The 19,747-nt window shown below is 39.8% G+C and overlaps 1 protein-coding gene across 1 annotated transcript in view; it reads left to right on the forward strand.

Annotated features, from left to right (window-relative positions):
• Positions 1-19,747, forward strand: part of GRIK2 (glutamate ionotropic receptor kainate type subunit 2) — a 687,728-nt gene that overhangs the window by 659,206 nt on the left and 8,775 nt on the right. The window contains exon 16 of the mRNA XM_014611075.3: positions 9,848-10,098. Within this exon, the coding sequence (XP_014466561.1) occupies positions 9,848-10,098 (251 nt within the window). The remainder of the gene's footprint in view (positions 1-9,847; positions 10,099-19,747) is intronic.

The raw sequence follows: 19,747 nt of genomic DNA on the forward strand, positions 1-19,747 counted from the left end.
TGCAGGCTGCAACAACTGGGACCTGTGCTCTGTGCCAGGTAAGTAGGCAGGGAGGGGGTTGGACCATGGGGGTCTCCAGCCCCTCCTCGCCCTCATTGCTGGCCCACCTGGCCCCAGCCCATTCTCTGTCCCCCAATCACCCCAGCCCAGCCCCATCCCTTGCTCGCTCCTGTATCCCCCCAACTGCCTCACCTGCTCCCAGCTCCTTGCTGGCTGCCCCGCCTGGTCCCAGCCTTCTGGCACTCAATAAATAAATAAATAAATAAATAAAGCCCCGTACTCACTAGCTATAGCAGCAGCTGTCGAGGCCACTGGGGAACTCATGGCAGAGACCCCCACATGGCATGGGGCAGTGGTAGGCAGTGGGGACCAGTCCTAGCCACCTGGCACACACACTGCTGCTGCCCCATGGAGCAGATACAGCATGGCAGATACAGCACTGTCTAGGAGCTGGTGCCACTGGGGCTGAGTGGTGCCAGGCTCTGGGTGACAGCTGGAGTCACCCCAGCTCCCAGATGGCACACGGTGACCTGCCATGCCGTGCTGCACCCATGCAATGGGGCAGATGCTGTCTGGGTGCCAGGAGGCTGGGTGAGTCCCTGCTGCCCTCCTCCTGCCCCACGCCATGTGCTGGGGGAGGGTCTGCCATGAGTTCCTAGCAGCCTCAATGGCTGCTGCTACAGTGAGTGTGTGTGTGGTGGGGGCTGGGGTTTTGGAGTTTTTTTGAGTGCCAGGGGGCTGGGGCCTGGCAGGGTGGCAATGAGGGTGAGGAGGGGCTGGAGACAAGCCCCTGGAGGAGGAGGATGGAGATGAGCTACAGATGTTCCCCTGCTCATCTCCAGCCTCCTGGTCCTTCCTCTGCTCGTCTCCAGCCCCCTGCTCATTCTCCTGCTTGTCTCCACCCTTGGAAGGCTGGAGATGAGCAGGAGATCAAGCCAGGGGCTGGAGAGAGAAGAGGAATGAGCAGGGGGTGGAGATGAGCAGGGGAATATCTTCAGCGCCTCCCCAGCCTCTTGCTCATTTGCTCAGGTGGCAAATCAATATGGGTAGCAGCTAATGGGAGGTACTGTGGCTGTCAGAGATAACAAAGAGCTTTCTCAGGAGCTCAACCAATCAAAGTGAGTGATCTCCATCATTATGTCTTTCCAGGGGCTCTCAGGTTTCATTGAAATGGATACAGTAGCTCCACAGTGAGAGCAGGGCTTCCAGACCAAAGCCCTGGTAGCCCTGGTAGCCCTGCTCTAAGTGAGGACCTGCCACAGATCTGAGACCAAGAATTGGAGGGGAATGTACTAGCAGATAGCAACTTGGGCAGCAGAGACCATGAGATGATGAGTTTAGGATCCTGAGGAAAGGAAGGATGGAGATCAACAGAGTAAGGACTGTAGACTTCAGAAAAGCAGACTTTGACTCAATCAGGGAACTCTTGGGCAGCATCCCCTGGGAAGCCAGTCCGAGGGGGAGAGGAGTCCAGGAGAGTTGGCTGTCCTTTAAAGAAGCCTTACGGAGAGTGCAGGAAGAAACCATCTTGATTTACAGGAAAACTAACAAGTATGGCAGAAGACCAGCTTTACTTAGCAGGGAACTCTTCAGTAAGCTAAATCACAAAAAGGAAGCTTATAAGAAGTGGAAACTTGTACAAACAACTAGAGAGGAATATAAGAGTATTGCTCGGGCACAGGGCTGGATTAATGCATAGTCAAACTAGGCACATGCCTAGGGCCCTGAGCTGTGGGAGGGCCCGGTCCTTTCCTCTGCAGCGGTGGCTCCCTTCTCTTCCTTTCCTCTCCTGTCTGCCGGCCTTGCTGCTAAAACGGCTGCTTCATAGTGGCAGCTCCAAGCCCCACTCTGCATGAGTGGCATCATTGGGGTGGGAAAGGAAATCTCAACCAGCCCAGGGCCTGCAAGTTTTTTTTTTTTGGCTAGGGCCCACTAAAGGGTTAAACCAGCCCTGCAAAGGCATGCAGGCATGAAGTCAGGAAGGCCAAAGCATAGCTGGAGTTGCACCTAGCAAGGGATGTGAAGGGTAACAAGTATGTCAGTAACAAGAAGATCAGGGAAAGTGTAGGTCCTTTACTGAATGGGGAGGCAATCTAGTGATGGAGGATGCAGAAAAGGCTGAAATACTCAGTGCCTTTTTCACCTCAGTCTTCACAGGCAAGATCTGCTCCCAGATTATTGCACCTGGCAGCACAGTTTGGAGAGGAAGTTAGCAGTCAACAGTGACAAAAGAACAAGTTAGGGACTGGTTAGAAAAGTTGGACATACACAAGTCCATAGGGCTGAATGGAATGCACCCAAGGGTGCTGAAGGAGTTAGCTGATGTGACTGCAGAGCCACTGGCCATTATCTTTGAAAACTCACGACAATTGGAAGCGGTCCCGGATGATTGGAAATGGACAAATATAGTGCCCATATTTAAGAAAGGGAAGAAGGAGGATCTAGGGAACTACAAACCGGTCAGCCTTACCTCAGTCCTTGGAAAAATCATGGAGCAGATCCTCAAGGAATCCATTTCTAAACACTTGGAGAAGAAGAAGGTGATTAGGAACAGTTAGCATGGATTCACCAAGGGCAAGTCATGTCTGACCAACAGAATTGTCTTATTTGATGAGATGACTGGCTCTGTGGATGCAGGGAGAACCAGTGGATTTGGTATACCTTTATTTTGGCATGGTTTTTGATAGAGTCTCCCACAACATTCTCACAAGTAAGCTAAGGAAGTATGGGCTGGATGAATGGACTGTAAGGTAGACAGAAAACTGGCTGGAGAATCAGGCTCAGAGGGTAGTAATCAATTGCTCAATGTCTAGTTGGCAGCTGATTTCAAGTGAAGTAGCCAGGGGTTGTCCCAAGGCTGGTTTTGTTCAATATCTTCATCATCTGGAAGATGGGATAGAGTGTACCCTCAGCAAGTTTGCAGGTGACACCAAGCTGGAGGGAGTAGTAGATACTATAGAGGGTAGGCCTAGGATTCAGAGAGACCTCAACAATTTGGAGGTTTGGACCAAAAGAAATCTCCTGAGGTTCAAGAAGGACAAATGCAAAGTCCTGCGCTTAGGACGCAACAATCCCATGCATTTGTACAGGTTGGGGGCTGACTGGCTGTAAATCAGCTCTGTAGAAAAGGACATGGGGGTTACAGTGGACAATAAGCTGAATATGAGCCAACAGTGTGCCCTCATTGCCAAGAAGGCTAATGGCATACTGGGCTGCATTGGTAGGCAAGTTGCCAGCAGATCAAGGGAAGTGATTATTCCTCTCTATTCATCACTGGTGAGCCTACATCTGCAGTACTGAGTTCAGTTTTGCTCCCCCCACACTACAGAAGGAATGTGGAGGGAGTCCAGGGGAGAGCAATGAAAGTGGTGAGGTGGGTGGGGCACATGTCTTCTGAGGAGAGGCTGAAGGAACTGGTCTTTTTAGTCTAGATTGAGACAGGATTTAATAGCATCTTTCAACTACCTGAATTGTGGTTCAAAAAGAATGGAGCTAGACTGTTCTCAATAATGGCAGATGACAGAACAAAGGGCAACAGTCTCAAGTTGCAGCAAGGGAAGTTTACGTTAGATATTAGGAAGACTTTTCTCACTAGGAGGGTAGTAAAACACTGTAACAGGTTAGACAGAGAGGTTCTGGACTCTCCATCCTTGGTGGTTTTTAAGACCCAGATAGACAAAGCCTTGGCTGGGATGATTTAGTTGGGGATGGTCCTGCTTTGAGCAGGGGTTGGACTATATGTCCTCCTGAGAACCCTTCCAACCCTAGTTTTCTATGATTCTATGATTAACTTTTATGTGGCTTTCAGCATAAGGTGTAACAATGCCCACTGTTATTTACTTATCTGGAGAGGGCAAGTGAGGGTTTCAGTTCTGCAAGAAGAATGGGAACTTTAATGAGTGTAACCCTTTCTGCTCTGTGTAGGATCATTAGAAGGGTAGATTTGCACCGTATAGACTAAATCAGAGATGCATAGCATAAGGTTTTATAAGCAGCAGCTTTTAATCAGTGGCTTTCATAATTAGATACTGCTTATACTGTAAGTTACTCCTTACAAATCTTACCTTTTGCATCTTTGATTTAGTTAGCCTATAAGGTGCAAATCTACCCTGCCTTCTGCCTGACTTCAGACTAACATGGCTAACTACCTATCTCTCCTCTAGGGTGCATAGCCATCTCCAGACCTCATTACAACTGGCATGTGGCACTTCTACATGCTGCAAACCCTTTTGATTCCCATAATCAGTCTATATAAGCAAAAACTGGGACTGAAAAGCAGCTGTGTCTGAGTACTTGTGCATCTTTTTTTTCTCTCACATTTATTTTAATCATAGAAGTTAAATCAGTGAAATCATCTTGGTCAAATTGGTTTGGAGAGTTAACTCTTTTTCAAAGATCAGATTATTAGAGCTGTTCAAGTTATTTGTTGCAAATACAATAGTCAACATATTTAGATCTTTATGAACCATTTGTGACTGGAATGTCAGCTTTATTGATAATTATTTGAACAATATGCACAATATTTTAGCTTTTGTGTAATCTGCAAACAGTTCAGTTTAGTAAAATTAGTATCCAAAGGTTGATCATCCAAATCACATGTTGACTGCTCTGTATTTGGATGACTAAAAATGTTTTAAGAAGAAGAATGAGTAACATCAGGAAAAAATATTGGGTTCTCATAGATGTTAATATATTAATACTAGTCCTTTTTTGCTCTCCAAATATATGTGCAAATATTTGCAAATTTGCAACATAAAGGGGCACAGATACTGTTGAAATGAATAACAGTTTAGTGTTTGAAAGTGTTGTTTAGTGAATGCTTGTAGTTTCTGCTATTAGTAGACTATTCTGTTAATAATACAGAATACTACAGACTATTCTGTTAAGACTATACTACATTAATGCTATACTCTATTGAGTATTATAATATAGTACTATACATACTATACATTCATTTGGATTTTTTTTCAGACAACTAATAAGCCTCATAATTCAGTGCTTATGGTTTATTCTGATGAAATTATTTGTTTATTCAGATTTATTTAAACAAATAAACACATAATTTCTAATAGAAATAACAAAATGGAATGTCTGGTAAATGTAGATCATAATTATAGTGCATCATGACAGGAGAGCTCATGGGTCAGTGAATTAGAATCTCCTTATACAAATTCTCTACTTCAAATTGATTACAATTTTACCATTAAAATCTGACCCCTAAAATATGTATAAACAAGAGAGTTAGCTGTCACCATCTTGACAATCTTCTCAGTTTCCTAAACTCTGTAAACATTTAGACAAAAAAAAAGATTGATCCTTACCCCCCCAAACAAAACAAAACAAAACAAAACAAAAAACTGCTTGTATTTTGCTTTCAAGCCTCTGTCAGATCAGAGATTCTTCAAACTGGGTCCAGATGCATGGATGGAAGCAGAAGTTGGGAGACAAAAAATTACATTTTAGAATCTCAAGTCATGCAAGTTACTGTTCTTACATATTTATAAGCAATGTAGTGCCAAAAATGTCCCCAAAAGATTGTAGCCATGGACTTAGTCTCCCCTAGGCCCTGGTCTGGAATAAGCTCTTTCCTTCTTCCATCCGAGTGAAGAAATGTTTTACAGACAGGCTGTAAAATGTTTCTGCATAATCACAGAGCACTAGATCATGACTTAGGGTACATGCACATATATCTTACAGCCCTAAGTCAACTACACAGGTGTTACATTTGATGCACAGGAATAAGCACAGTTACATGCATGTTTACGCCTTCCCTAAAGCAGGTAGTTGGTAAATAAGGTCTTCCTTGACTTTCCTGTTCTCTACTCTCTGGGGATTAGCAAATTGCCATGCCCTAGGGCAAGAGATGATATTGTGCATTTCCAAACAACAGTTCTTAACCTGGGTTGATCCCTCAGCATTGTTCTACCCCTTCCTATAGACTCTGTTCTTGCGATAAAATCTAGCTCTTTTGTAATATGCCCAGTGCTATATGCAGAGATATGTGTTTTTCATGAGCATGAAAATTACCCATCCACATACTTGGATCTACCACCTCATAGCAGCATAGACAGCTAGACAGCACCCCTCACATAGCAGGTTAATGAGACAAAAGAACACAAAGAATAAAAATAATCTTATTAATCAACTAAATAGGATACACTGACAATTTCAGACAGTATTTATGTAATTGTGGGAGGCATTACAAAGAGAAGGCTCATGGAGGCAGAGGTACCATTGTTTTGTTACACATCTTACCAACATAACATGCTGGGGGGAGGAGGGGTGTGACTGTTTCATTTTTCAGCTAAGGGACTTCCTCATACCCTGATACATTTGGTAGCAACTTCAGTTTACAATCTGATTTAAGCACCCAGAAGAGACAATGATAAAAAGATAGTTCTGCTGTCCCTAATCACAGCACAAAATCTCAACATAGAAAACACTTAGGAATGATGTCAGCACATTTACTCTGTGCCATTGAAAAGTAAAAGCCTTCTCCATTTCCATTATTTATTAATTAGTGTAATTTGTAAAGTGTTCACTACAAAGTCCCTGGGCACTGTGCAAAGGATGAAAAAACAGCATCTCTTTAATGAGTAAGAGGCTTGCCTACAATAAAATGTATCCCTACATACAGACACACAGAAAAAAATGTTATCATTTTGTTACGGCCTTGCAAATTTAGGTGTTACCCTGCTCTGAGGCCCAAAGGAATCAGGCTCTGGTGGGGAAGCAGATTCCATTACCAAGGACTACTCATAGCCTCTATTACCTCCTATCTTTTAAGTTTCCCATCTCCAGTTTGACCTCTTTGTACTAGGTCAAAGGGCTTTAGCAGCATAAAGGGGCATCAGAGGAGGGCAGGAATCCTCAGCTACTGCTGCTGCTGCTACTGCCACTGCCACGGCCACAGTTGCAGAGTGGTCTGCCTTCCCTGGCTTTTGTTGTTACAGCCAGTGTCCATGTACCTGATTGCTACTCCAAGAGCAATGCCATTGGGCTCCTTTTGCTGCCAAGATATTGATGCTGTGGGGCTGGGGGATGATTCTGATGCCCTCCTAATTTGGTGCCTGGGGCTCACCAACTCCTAGTTATGCTACTGGCTGAAGTACATAGTATTGAAAAAATTCCAAGGCATAATGTCATTTGTCACTTCGACCTCTAAGGGCTATTGTGATTATTAGGGGTGTGCAAAGTGGCCCCTATTTGATTCGGATTCAGATTCGGCCTGAACCAGGGACAGTGATTCAATTCATTGATTTGGATCACTGTCCCTGATTCGATTCAGCCAAATCTGAATCTGAAGATTCGATGCTGATTTGGAGAATCAGTGGTTTGGACGCAGACACAGCTTTAAAAGGTTTTTCTACATACCTTGAGGTAGCATACATGGCTTATTATTGCTGTGATGCTGGGGTGCATGGAGCGTCCCACAGGAGTGCGGGGGGGGCCTCCATGTGCTTGGCGGCGAACCTGGAGGTGAACCGGAACTACTTCTGGTCCACTTCCAGGTCTGCCAGGGAGCTCACTGGGGGCGGGTCTCTGTGTGCCTCCCCAGCTTGGCGAGTGGCTGCAGGGGGACCCCTGGTGCCCCCCAGCAGACCCAGGAGGCATCAGTTGCTGAGCAAGGGGGTTGCAGAAGGGTATCCCAGCACACTTCCTGACGGACTTGGAAGTGGACTGGAAGTGCTTCTGGTCCACTTCCAGGTCTGTTGCCAAGCACACGGGAGCCTCCTGTGCTTCTGTGGGATGCTCCATGCACCCCAGCATTGCAGCATTAACAAGCTCCTGCTACCTAGACATATGTAGAAAAAAACATTTAAAGCTGTCTATGTCCAAATATCTGAAACTTTCTGAATCTGTCTGAATCAACTTGGAGGGTTCCAATTTGATTCAGAAAGATTAAAGGGTCCTCTAATTCAATTCAGATTTGGAGATTCAGTCACCAAATTGGGCCAAATCTCTGCTGAATTGAATCAGGGACCGAAGTTTTGCACAGCCCTACTGATTATTTTGGGGACCTTTCCTGTCACTAGAGCATAGCATCAGGTCTGAAAATTCAGTTTTAGAGACTAGTAAAAATAGTCCTACATATATTTAACTTTGAAAGCGATAATGTTTGCTTAGGGTAATATAAAACAACAGCAGATGTATGTTGGCAACAGAGAAATATTGCCTTTTCTATTTATCAAAGTGAAGTCCTCTTACCAATATCCTGCAAACCTAGATGGCAGGTGTCAAGGTATGAAGGTGCTGTTTCTAGTCAACACTTCCTGGAGTAAGGTGTTTTCTATTAAAATGTAGTTAGTAAAATAAAGATTTAAGATATTCTTAAGTTCCTGGTAGGCCTGACAGTCTTGGGAAGTTATGTAGCCTAACAATTGGCATTTCTGATAATTCCTGGGTTGCTCTGCTTCTGTAATGGCCCCATAGTTTGAGATCTGTTAAACTAAGTCCTCTATGGTATAAGAGGATGTGAGTATTTATCCCTACAACTGATGGGTATATAGGATTTCAGGTGTCTGTAGTTTTATGACTAACTGTGATGGATTTTCTAGGTTTCAGATATTTTTTGTCTGTAAAACTTGTCCTGCAGGAATCACGCTTACAACAGCGCAAATTATTTGCATATGCACTTAAATACCCAATATTCATAGACATATCACTTTTTATATCTAGTCACATGACCAATTAATTGCGTAACCAGCCAAGTGTATGACCAATTCAGATATTTGCATGAACAAGTTGAACTAATACAAATACTATATTTTCTTGCATACAGCACACCCCAGAGCAAGATATATTCCTTGTTTTTGAAAGGCAGAATAAACAAAAGAAGATATTTCCATGTAGTAAGTAACTGAGTAAAATCACCTAGGGAGCTGAGCCTGCTCATTGTTCTGCTCTGTGGATGCATCTACATGAGACATTTATTGCAGTTGCCTAATTAGCTCTGCAGTAAATGACTCAGTGTCTACATGTGCGGCTCTATTAGGCTACCGGAAACTAATTAACTCTGCTGCAGGATAGTACTTGTAAATTTGCTCTCCTGTAACTTAAATTCATCCAGTTTTGAACATCTGATATTATTTGATCTGTATTGATGGCTAAGGGGATATACAAGTGCTATCCTGCAGCAGAGTTCTTTGCCATGCAACAACACGTGTGTAGATGCTGATAGGGCCAGTTGGGGCACGAGGGGCCTTCAGGGTGGGGCTGCCTGCTGGCTAGCCCATCACTGGAGGACCCTTGTTTCGCAGCCAGACCCTCCTCAGCATGTTGAGCTGGGTTGGGGCATCCTCGGGCTGGCAGGCTGACCCCCTGGGCTCCCTGCCAGCCAGGGCTGCTCCAATCTGGTTCAGCATGCTGCATGTTCAAACAGTGTGCCCAGGAGCAATAAACTCCAGTGCATTATACACCACAGTTTATTCATGCATATGAACTTCACATGTAGATGCACCCAGCGTGCATTATATGCAGTTACTTTCACTTTCACCAGGCAGAAGCTTAAGTAGCATAAACTGCTGTTACTCTAGTTCCCTGCTTATAGTATACATCTCAATTTCCAGCAGGAGGTTTCTGGAAAAAAGGTGCATCTTACATGTGAGAAAATATGATGGGTATCTTGGGTTGTAGTCAGTTAACTTTAACAATCTGACTTAGGTGTTGTGATCTGGAAAGATTACAAACATCCTCACTTTCTGACTGAAATATCTACCTAAAACAATTTTGAATCCTCATTGCAAGAATCATCATTGTTCCCCTCATTTCATCCCTCACAGGACAACACTAAAACAGTCTTACTCTCTCTAAGATATGTTATAATGTACTCTGTGATCTCTTTTAGGATCTCCATACAGAGACAAGATCACTATAGCAATTCTTCAGCTTCAAGAAGAAGGCAAGCTTCACATGATGAAGGAGAAGTGGTGGAGAGGCAATGGTTGTCCAGAGGAGGAGAGCAAAGAAGCTAGTGCACTGGGAGTTCAAAATATTGGTGGCATCTTCATTGTTTTGGCAGCAGGATTGGTGCTTTCTGTCTTTGTGGCTGTGGGGGAGTTTTTGTACAAATCAAAAAAAAATGCCCAGTTGGAAAAGGTAAATATAATTTTTTCCCACTTAATTTTTTTATTGTTGGTCAAAGCAGTTTTTTTTTAATTTTTAAATTTATCAAACCAAATGGAGGGCTGTTCTGTTATTTTATTTTTTTGAGCCTAGTATAGTACTTATGTAATGATGCTTCACAGCAGAGCACCTAAGGTTTCATTTTACAACTTTTAATTTGTTTCTAATATGTTTAATTGTAGCCAGCTTTCAGGACAAGTGACTATTTCTCCTCTTATTCAAGCCTGAAAAAAGACAGCTTTTTACTCCTGGAAGTTCACTGCAGTTAATTTAACGGATGAAGAAGAATTCTGAAACTGTAATGGGGAAAAATAATCTTCTACAGATAATTCTGATTTTTAAAGGCAAAACTATCCATCAGTTCAAAGTCAGAAGTCCAGAAAGTCCTCTATGTTCTTTCCTGGAAAAATTTACACCTTCAAAGTTGGCCTGGTAGCATCTGGAAATTATTAGGTTAATATGTTTTATGTTGTTCCACTACTGATTATAATTTGATCTCCTGTAATTTAAATTTATCCAGTTTTGAACATTTGATATTATTTGTTCTGTATTGACTGCTAAAGCAATCATGATAATCTAATTATTGATAGATCTTATATTTTCTTGCAGATTTCTTAGGAGGCATAATCATCATCAAAGCTTAACAAATATTTATGTAAATATGCATAATAGGTAAAGTTGAACTAAAGGATAGTTCTTATTGAACTTTGAATTTACATCATAACATTCAGGACAAAATTATCATTTTATGGGGTGGGTTGCATTTATGAGGAGATTGTGTCCTTTATTAATCCCCATTTTAATACCTTATTTTATTAAAAGCAGTGGTAAATCCAGAATGCATATTTATATTGATATTTTTCAAGTGCTACTGGTGATTTTTTAACTTGAAATATTACTCAGAAATATCTAAATGCCTGTTTTTAGCTCTTTTGTGACTTCTGAATTTATACTGATATATACACACCCTTTTGAGTGCAAATACTTTATTTTTTATAAATGTTGCTAAAGCAAGTTTTGATATTAACCAGTAAGGCAAAATTGGGTCACAAGTTCCTAAACAAATTTGAACGTGGGTAGGTTTTATTAAATTGTACTAAAATAATTATTAAGAGGCTAAATGACTATTTGATTCTTTTATTATTAGTAGTAATAATAATAGACAATTCAGTTCTGTTAACCCATATTTGGAGTATAGGACCTCTGAGATGAATTTGCATGGAAAATACTATTTATTTTAAATAATTTGTGTATATCATAGTGATATTATCCATGCTTTAAGCATTTACTTAATGTGAACATCAGTATATTTTGGTTCAGCCAGTCTGAAAACTTTTAAAATCTTCATGTACAGACATGAGACCAATTTGATGAGAATTTGTGTAACTTTAGCTGTTTACTACTTTGCAGGAAAGGAATGCATATTGCATCCTGTTTGATATTATTAGGTACAAAGCTAATTCATGTGCATCACAATGGCATTTCTGCCCTTGAAATAATGTCCATACTATGAATTTTAGTATATTTGGCTTTAGTGGGCCTATGTCAGTGATTCTCAAGCAGGGTGTCTTGAGGTACTGTCAAGGGTGTACAGGGTGCCATGCAATATTAGCATTGTTAGCTGCACAAACACACATCACAAGATAAACTCACTGATTTAAAATATGAATCCATAGTTTTAGAAGCATTCTGACTTGGTGTGGTCTTTCTGAGTTCTTTACAACATAAAAATTGCCGTGTTATTTTTCTGTAGTAAAAAAAGAGTGAAAACTAAGAGTTTGCATCTTCCAAGGGTGCCACCAGTTTAATAAGGGGCGCCTTAATCTAAAAAGGTTGAGAACCACTGGCCTTGATATTTTAAAATCTTCATTTGCAGAAGTTGTGACCATTTTCATAAGAAATCTGTAACATTAAGTGTTTAGTGTGTTACAGGGATAGAATGCATATTTCATCTTACTTGATGTTCTTAGGTATGACCCAATGCTTGACTTGTCCTTGGATATTACACCAAAAGAGGAAATAACTAAAAAAAAAGTCTCACCCCTTTTGTGGATCTGATCCTTCAACTTTTCTCTGTTCTTTTTTGTTTGTTTGTTTGATTGGTTAGTCTGGCTTTTTTGTTTTTGAACTGTTACTTTAGTCCATAATAGTTCTACTTGGGGATTGGAGGAAAACAGAATAAAGCTCTATGCTGGTGGTTAAGTAAGCAAAATGAATTAAACAGAATTTAGCCTGTGACTAAACAACATCCCAGGATGACAAGAATGACCATTTGGTGCTAAAACATATGCTTACAACTACAGCCATATCACCTGCTAATTAAGTAGGACACTGCATATTTTGTACTTATTTAGATGCAGTTTTCTGCAGCATAGTGGCTTGTCTTCTGAAATACCCATGTGTCCATTAAATGGCTATGTCCTCATGGACTCCTGTGGAAGTGAAGAGGTCTGCTTGCCTGGAGACAGTTTCAGAATAGAGACCTGTAAAAATTAAACTGAAGTCAAAAAATTTCCAGGCAAGATTGTAATGATATTGTTGGTACCATACTTTGAAAATGTATGGCAGAGTGGCTCTGATCTTACTTTCACCTAATTTTCTTGAAATGTGTATAATCTATTAGCTGAAAACTTTTTGGGTAACTGTCAAAGGTCAATCAAGAAAATATATTTCTTCATTTCATCACAGCATTCTCCATTTATAGTCATTTCTGTTTTAATGACTTTGGAAAGCAAAGAAAACCTCTACTATGATCAGAGCAAAACTGTCAATCCTTGTTTATTTGTTTGAGAAACATCAAAAAATACCCCAATTCATGAAGAATTCACTAGTGCATCCACATCTGAAGAGATCAAAACCAGTAGCATACATGCTTGATTCTATTATCATACCTACTCCAGTGAATGCCTATATGCTCAACTCATCCATGATTAGGAGGAACTGAACATCAGCTGCTTTGCGCCTTCAAGGTGTGGATGTATATCCATGCAGCTGAGCTCCTCCCAAACACCAGAGGACTGACTCTGGTCTGAGGAAGGTGTAGAGAGAATAAGAGAGGGGGTGTCTTCTGGCTGGAACACCTGTACGCTCCCTCTCTCAGGAACATTTCTACTTCTACAGATTTCTCAAGAATTTACAGCAATACAAATACAAACTTACCTATGTCCTTGAACAGCAACTCCCTCTTTATCTTTTGAAGGTGCTATAACTATACATTTATCCATACCCCTTATAGATTAAAGACTGCCTCCAGCTCTTGCAAATCATCCAGTAATTTTTTTCAATGGAAGATTTTAGAATGAAATAGTGGCAATGTCCTGCCATTCTTCATAGCAGAAATTTGAAATTTTAGTACAAGCATGTGGCTAGGATAAATGGACACTGAGGTTTCCAGGCTCTTTGAGCTGCATTCCTATAGCAAAATACAAGAGGGTGTCTTGTAATTTTTAGAAGGGAATTGAATGGCCAGATTTTAATAGAAATAACACATCAGAATGCTCACGCATTTACTTTTATTACAGGCTGTAAAAGCCAACAGTTTGTATTTTTTTCCCTATAGTTTATAACACAAACACATAATTATGTCATCTACTTGGAGACATGTTATTAAGCAGACCTTTTTATTTAAGACAATCTTGACAATACATGCTCATCCATTTGCATTTTATAATTGCTTCTGTTGGTAAATGACCTGCTCCTTGATTGTAGCTGTATGTTGGCACTTAGAGGGCAGTGAATAAGCTATTTAGGAAGCTAAACCCACTTAAAACAATTACCAATATACCTTTTACTGAATCATTTCATGCACCCTGATTTACGCCATCACATATCTTTATTTTTATAAAACTCAAGATGTTTTTTCCTAAGTAACATTACGTTACACTAAGTAACCCTAGAAAACAAATGTTGACTTTGAATTTGTTGGGTTTTTTTCCTATTCATAGTTATTTAAATAATAATACCTAATAATACTTTCCATTTGCTATAATCCCTGCAGACTTTAATGACTAGTAGGGATGACAGGATGGGTACTACTGGAAGAGCTATAGTTAATATTTTGGAGGTGGTGGGAAGCAATTTGCTCAATATAAAAAGCATCTATTTGTTATGGAAGTCTTTAGAGCGCAAGATATTATACAACCCTGTTTTATGGTGTGAGCACATGCAGAATGGGAGTCTTTTTTATTCATCTACACCCTGTGCACTACACTGATGAAAACAATAATGGGCATGGGCTAGCAAAGAGGGAACAGAGCCTTTTTTTCGTAAATCCAATGACTCCAGTCACTATGCAAGTAATATAGGAATCAGAATGGCTTTTCCAGTTCATAGGCTGAAAGAACAGCTGTGTACCTGGACTCTAGGTCCTGGGTGTGTTAGCAACACACAAAGCTTGGCTACTTAGGATTTATTTAGGTGAAGTTAACATCACTGCTGACATGGGGTATAGTTGCCAAGAGCCTACTACAGGCTATTTTTACTGGGATACATTTTATCCACTACGATACAGAATAATCCATTTTACAATCAAACTCGGAAAACTATTAGTAATCACTGAGCTAGTGCAAAGATTCACTTGTAGTCAAACATGAAGTGTACTTGCTCTAGGTCAATTGTTCTGTAAATGAAACAGCCTCGCAGAAACAAATTTATTATTATTGGAGTGCTGTGAACATGCTATGTAAAAAGCAAAACATACAAATCGACACTATAAGCATTTCATATTCCAAAATTTAAGACTTTTAAAGATTTTCATTCTCTCCTACCAAGCCTTTTGGTAGCATTTTTTTCTCAAATTACACCAAATTATTAAAGTAATGCTCACAGTTGTTTCAGGAAACATAAAGAGAAATGAAATGAGTTATATAAACATTACTACAGTTCATACAATATCCTGATATTTTAATTTTTAACAACTTTGATATTGGGAAATGTTTTAGATAATATTTTCAAAGAAGATTGCTGATTTTTTTTTCCCTCAGTGGCTGCAAGCTAAAAAAAGAATAAAGTTAAAACCCAGGTTACTCAGAGTGCAGATGAATTAAAAATGTAGAGGTCGATGGTTTCAGCAGCAGAGATTTAAGTTGTGTATTCCAATAAACTTTATAAAAACCTACTATCAATGGTGCAGCCTGAATTATGACGTTACATTTTGTATTAAAGTAAACCCAGAATTCTTACAGTTGGCTGGGAATAACTGTGGCAGCTGAACAATATCTCTTACAGTTCATAAAGAGAACATTTTTCTAGCATTGGCACATCTGCATTATATAGACATGTAGTGGAAAAATAAGTAGCCCTTGTCCTTCCAGCCCCCTGAGTTCCATAAGAGATATCCTGATGTATGTGTGTACACATGTGCGTATGGGTGTGTGTGGGGGATGTGTGTGTGGGGGGGGGTGTATAGGTATGTGTGGGATACTTGAGGGCGAGGGCTGAATTCAAGTGTAATGCCCTCTTGAAAAAAAATCACTCACATGTGTATATATTAGACTATATTTTGTAAAAGCCAGAAATGTAATGAGATAACCATATCCTGGTAACAATGTAGAAAGATAAAAGTGTAAAAATAGAACAAAACAATGGAAATGAAAATTTTGATTGACTGACATTTTTTCAAACTATTTGCAAACAATAAAACATTTAAACTCATGATCTCTATTTTGAGTTTTGATTGCAATTTAACAACTATCTATTAACAATGGACAATGACACTGAGTTATGTAGTTGTTAATTTGAATTAATTATGGAGCAACAGTAAGAGGCTAGCAATACTAAGAGACTTTACACAGGTCAAGTTGTCCAGCAGATAATGTCATCCTTGAAAGCGATGCTTATTGTAAATCCGAGTCCTGCAAGCTTATAAATATGAATAAAACATAACCAGGGCTCCAGATTGTTCCTGAGATGCATACTCATTGCAGGATCAGGGCCAAAATTTCAAGACCCCCTTTTTGATATTATTGGGTTTTTTGACACAGAAAATATAAATGTTGCTTATGCAATGTTGTTAAACATGTCAGTTTTGTTTTGCTAACCATTTACAATCCACTTTCATCTTAGCATCAGAAGAAGTCAAAAATATAATTCCTGGTTCCTTGTTTTACTTGTTCTGAAAGAAAAAAAAATGTCACCACATTATTAATATGCATGTTCTTCTAATATTTCCTTTTTCCTTTGATGCTGCATCAAATAAGTCTTATTTAAAAATGTCCAACTTCATAAATATCTCCCCCCTCAATTTTTTTAAAGTCATCTTCATTAAATATAAGGCAATAAAAACATTTGATTAGTTTATAGGGATGGCTCGTAATTGAGTTCAGATCAACAAGTGGTGATCAAAATTAAAGTTTAAGAATCTGTCAAATAATATTTTTTAGTTTACCATAATACTGGAGACTCAGTTCATGAAGGTGTTGAGCACATCTAACTGCTGATAGTTGGAGTTGAAGAAGATATATCTACTCTGTGGGATTAAGCCATGTAATTACAGAAAAAGAGATGTTAATCCTTGTAAAAGAAAGTTCATTTTCAAGTTGTCTTATGCTAGACAGTTGCTAATAACCAATTCTGCCAACACAAAAGGAACTATAACTGAAATTAGTATTAATACTCTGGTTGATATAACTCAAAACCATGTCGTATCTTACATGAAAAGTAAAATATTGGATTAAACTGCTCTATAGCTATTAAATATATTTACAGTAATATTTCATAGATAAATTTAATTCACCATTTGCAAATATACAGCTTCTCAAAATTTGAGAAGTTACATTTAGTCCCAAAGGGTGCTGTATTATACAATTACTTATTCAATATATTGTGGAATTTTAACTTGTAAATGTTAATCCTGATAAATTCTTGCCCCCAAAGAAGGCTTGGTCTGTTTCTTACAATTGCTTTTGTATGGCACTCTGAAAAATCAAAAAAACTTTAGTGTCACACAACCAGCAGGGAAATGAAGTCAGAAACAAGATCAAAACAGTTGAACTTTAACTAGACAGACTTTTAAATCTGGGGGCTGACAGCAAAAGGACCCAGCTGACAGGCATTAGCGTTAGTAGGATCAGAACTGTAGGAAGGTAAGAAATTTCTTCCATAGCTAAGAATACATTGCCAAATATATCTATAAATTAAAATATTACTTTGAAAGCAGCCTAAAACAGGTAGCAAATACTCTGCAAACTAATTATTTGTTTAACACCAGCTATGTGCTTGAATTTCTATGACATACTCCATATTATCAAGAACACTTGATAAGCATTCAGTAGCTTTCTGCAGTGGAAGTCCCACTAAAAATGGCTTGCAGCAACCCAGTATGTTCTGGATAATTGTAGCAAAGTCCATACTAGATAGAAACTGTTGTCACTATCTAGCTGAATACAAATGGGAAATAGCTATTGGTGTAACCTGGGCAACCAGGAGCACAAATTTCTGGCCAGTGGAGAACCCCAGGATGCTGTGGAGCACGCTCTGCCTTGTAGCCTGCAAAGTTCAAGGAAGCTCAGAGGACCTTCCCACTAACCACAGCACTTCTGTCATGTTTAAGAGTGCTGTAATTTTATAATGCTATAAAAATTGCTCTAAATTACAGCACTGTAAAACGTGCATGGAACAATTCTGTATACAGTTAGTCTATGACATAATCCATATTGCTAAAACACTTGATGAGCATTCAGCAGATTTTTGCAATGGAAGCCCCACTTAAAATGGATTACGGTGACTCAATATGTTCTGGATAATTGTAGGAAAGTCCACACCAGATAGAAGCCCCTTCCACTATCTAACTGAATACAAATGGGACATGGCCATTGATGCAACCTGGGCAAGCAGGAGCACTGTGAAATCTGAAAGAACCCTGAAACTACAAAGCACCTTGACCAAGGGTTGAGCAGAGCCTACACTAAGAATGGCATATACCACCTACTAAATTCTTCCCTGTACTTGTCCATTTTAATATCTTTTCTGGATTGAAATTCAATCTTACCCCTATTTCAGCCAGGTACCAGAAGTGCAAAGAGACTGCACTTTCCTGGTCTGACAAAACAGGGATGTAGTGCTGTGTGTCATCTACATCTTGATGGCACCACAGCCCAAATTGTCTCATTATCTCCCCCCAGTGGCCTCATATACATGTTGAAAGGAGGGATGACAGAATGAAACCTTGTGGAGTCCCGCATGAGAGACAGCCCTCCGGGCTGATGAGCAATTGCCCTATACCATCCTCTGGGAACTCTCTGAGAGGGAAGAATGGAACTACACAAGTGCAATCACACCCACCCCAGCCTAGGTCCACAGGTGAGTCAGCTGAAACCTCATGGTCAGTGCTGCTGATACAGCTAAACAAAACCATCTTTGAGAAACACTAGGAGACCTCATAAACCAGTGGAACTAATGCAGTTTCCAAGCCCCACAGGCTGAATCTGGTCAAAGAAGTCAGAAGATTTCAGATGGCCAAAGGTGCTATGCTATAAGCTTCGTAGTCTTCATTGCCAGAAAAGGAAAGTTAGAAACTGGAGAGTAACTGAGTAAGTCATTGTCCATCAATTGGAAGTTTATTCAACACAGTCCTAAAATCTTCACATTTGAGAGAAGTTGGCATTTTGTCCTCCTGTTGAGTGATATTAGCAATTTAATTAGTAGTGGGCTGTTTGGCTTTTTGGGAGATCCTTGAAGGTAATGGGCCAGGCTCATCCAAGAACTCTAGAACCTGAGTGAGCACAAGTGGTTGACTCTCAGCCATATACAATTCTGCATTAAACATGGTTCTGTTGCTAAGGAGAAGCCCCCAGTCATATATAGATTGATCTTCTCTACTAGGTAGATAGAAACTTTTTTTGGAGCAATCAACATTCTACTCTGTTTCAAAGCAAAACCTCCTCAGCTTCACCAAGCTATCACCCAGAAAAATTCCATTGGTCAGGACTTCACAGAAATGATACTAGAGAAAAAGCTTTCATTCTCCAAAACTGCCTGATGGACTCTAAGTTTTTCTTTGTTTTATTTTCAGTTTCTTCTCAAATCTTTTACTGACTTTAGTTTGAAACCATAGCTAACTACTTAAGTCAGATTCTGCTTCATTATCCAACATAAAAGCAGCAAGTGCTAATGCTGAAATAAAGAGTTTGTCTGTGAATACTGTAGTTAATTGCTTGGAAATTAAGTTTGCAGTATAGTTGCATGTTACACTTGCTCTAGATCAAGAAATCACTGTGCTGGCAAATTCTTTGTAACAATATGTCACTTTGAATGCAAGCTTTTTTCAAGAACATGTGGCATTATGTGAACTGTTGTCTAAATATACTTTGGTAATAAGCATTCTAAAATTATGGTTAGTACAGGTATGTTCTTTACTATAAACTGAATTTGAAATGGTTCAAATAAAATAATATATTTTCTTTTATCTCTTCCATTCTCATAAGTATGTTTCTTGCTTTCCATTACTTTCTCCAATGTCCATGACTGCATGTAACACATATTAACATTTTTCTAGAATTTGTGTTTTTACCCATGGGTCTATGAGACTAGATTGACAGGTCCTCACTATACACCACTCAAAATCCCTAAGGAAGTGACATATGGAAGCAGAAACTGATTAGAAAGGAGGCTCAGGGCAGCACTG

This window comes from Alligator mississippiensis, chromosome 1 (assembly GCF_030867095.1).
Source record: "Alligator mississippiensis isolate rAllMis1 chromosome 1, rAllMis1, whole genome shotgun sequence".
Classification (NCBI taxonomy): Eukaryota; Metazoa; Chordata; order Crocodylia; family Alligatoridae; genus Alligator; species Alligator mississippiensis.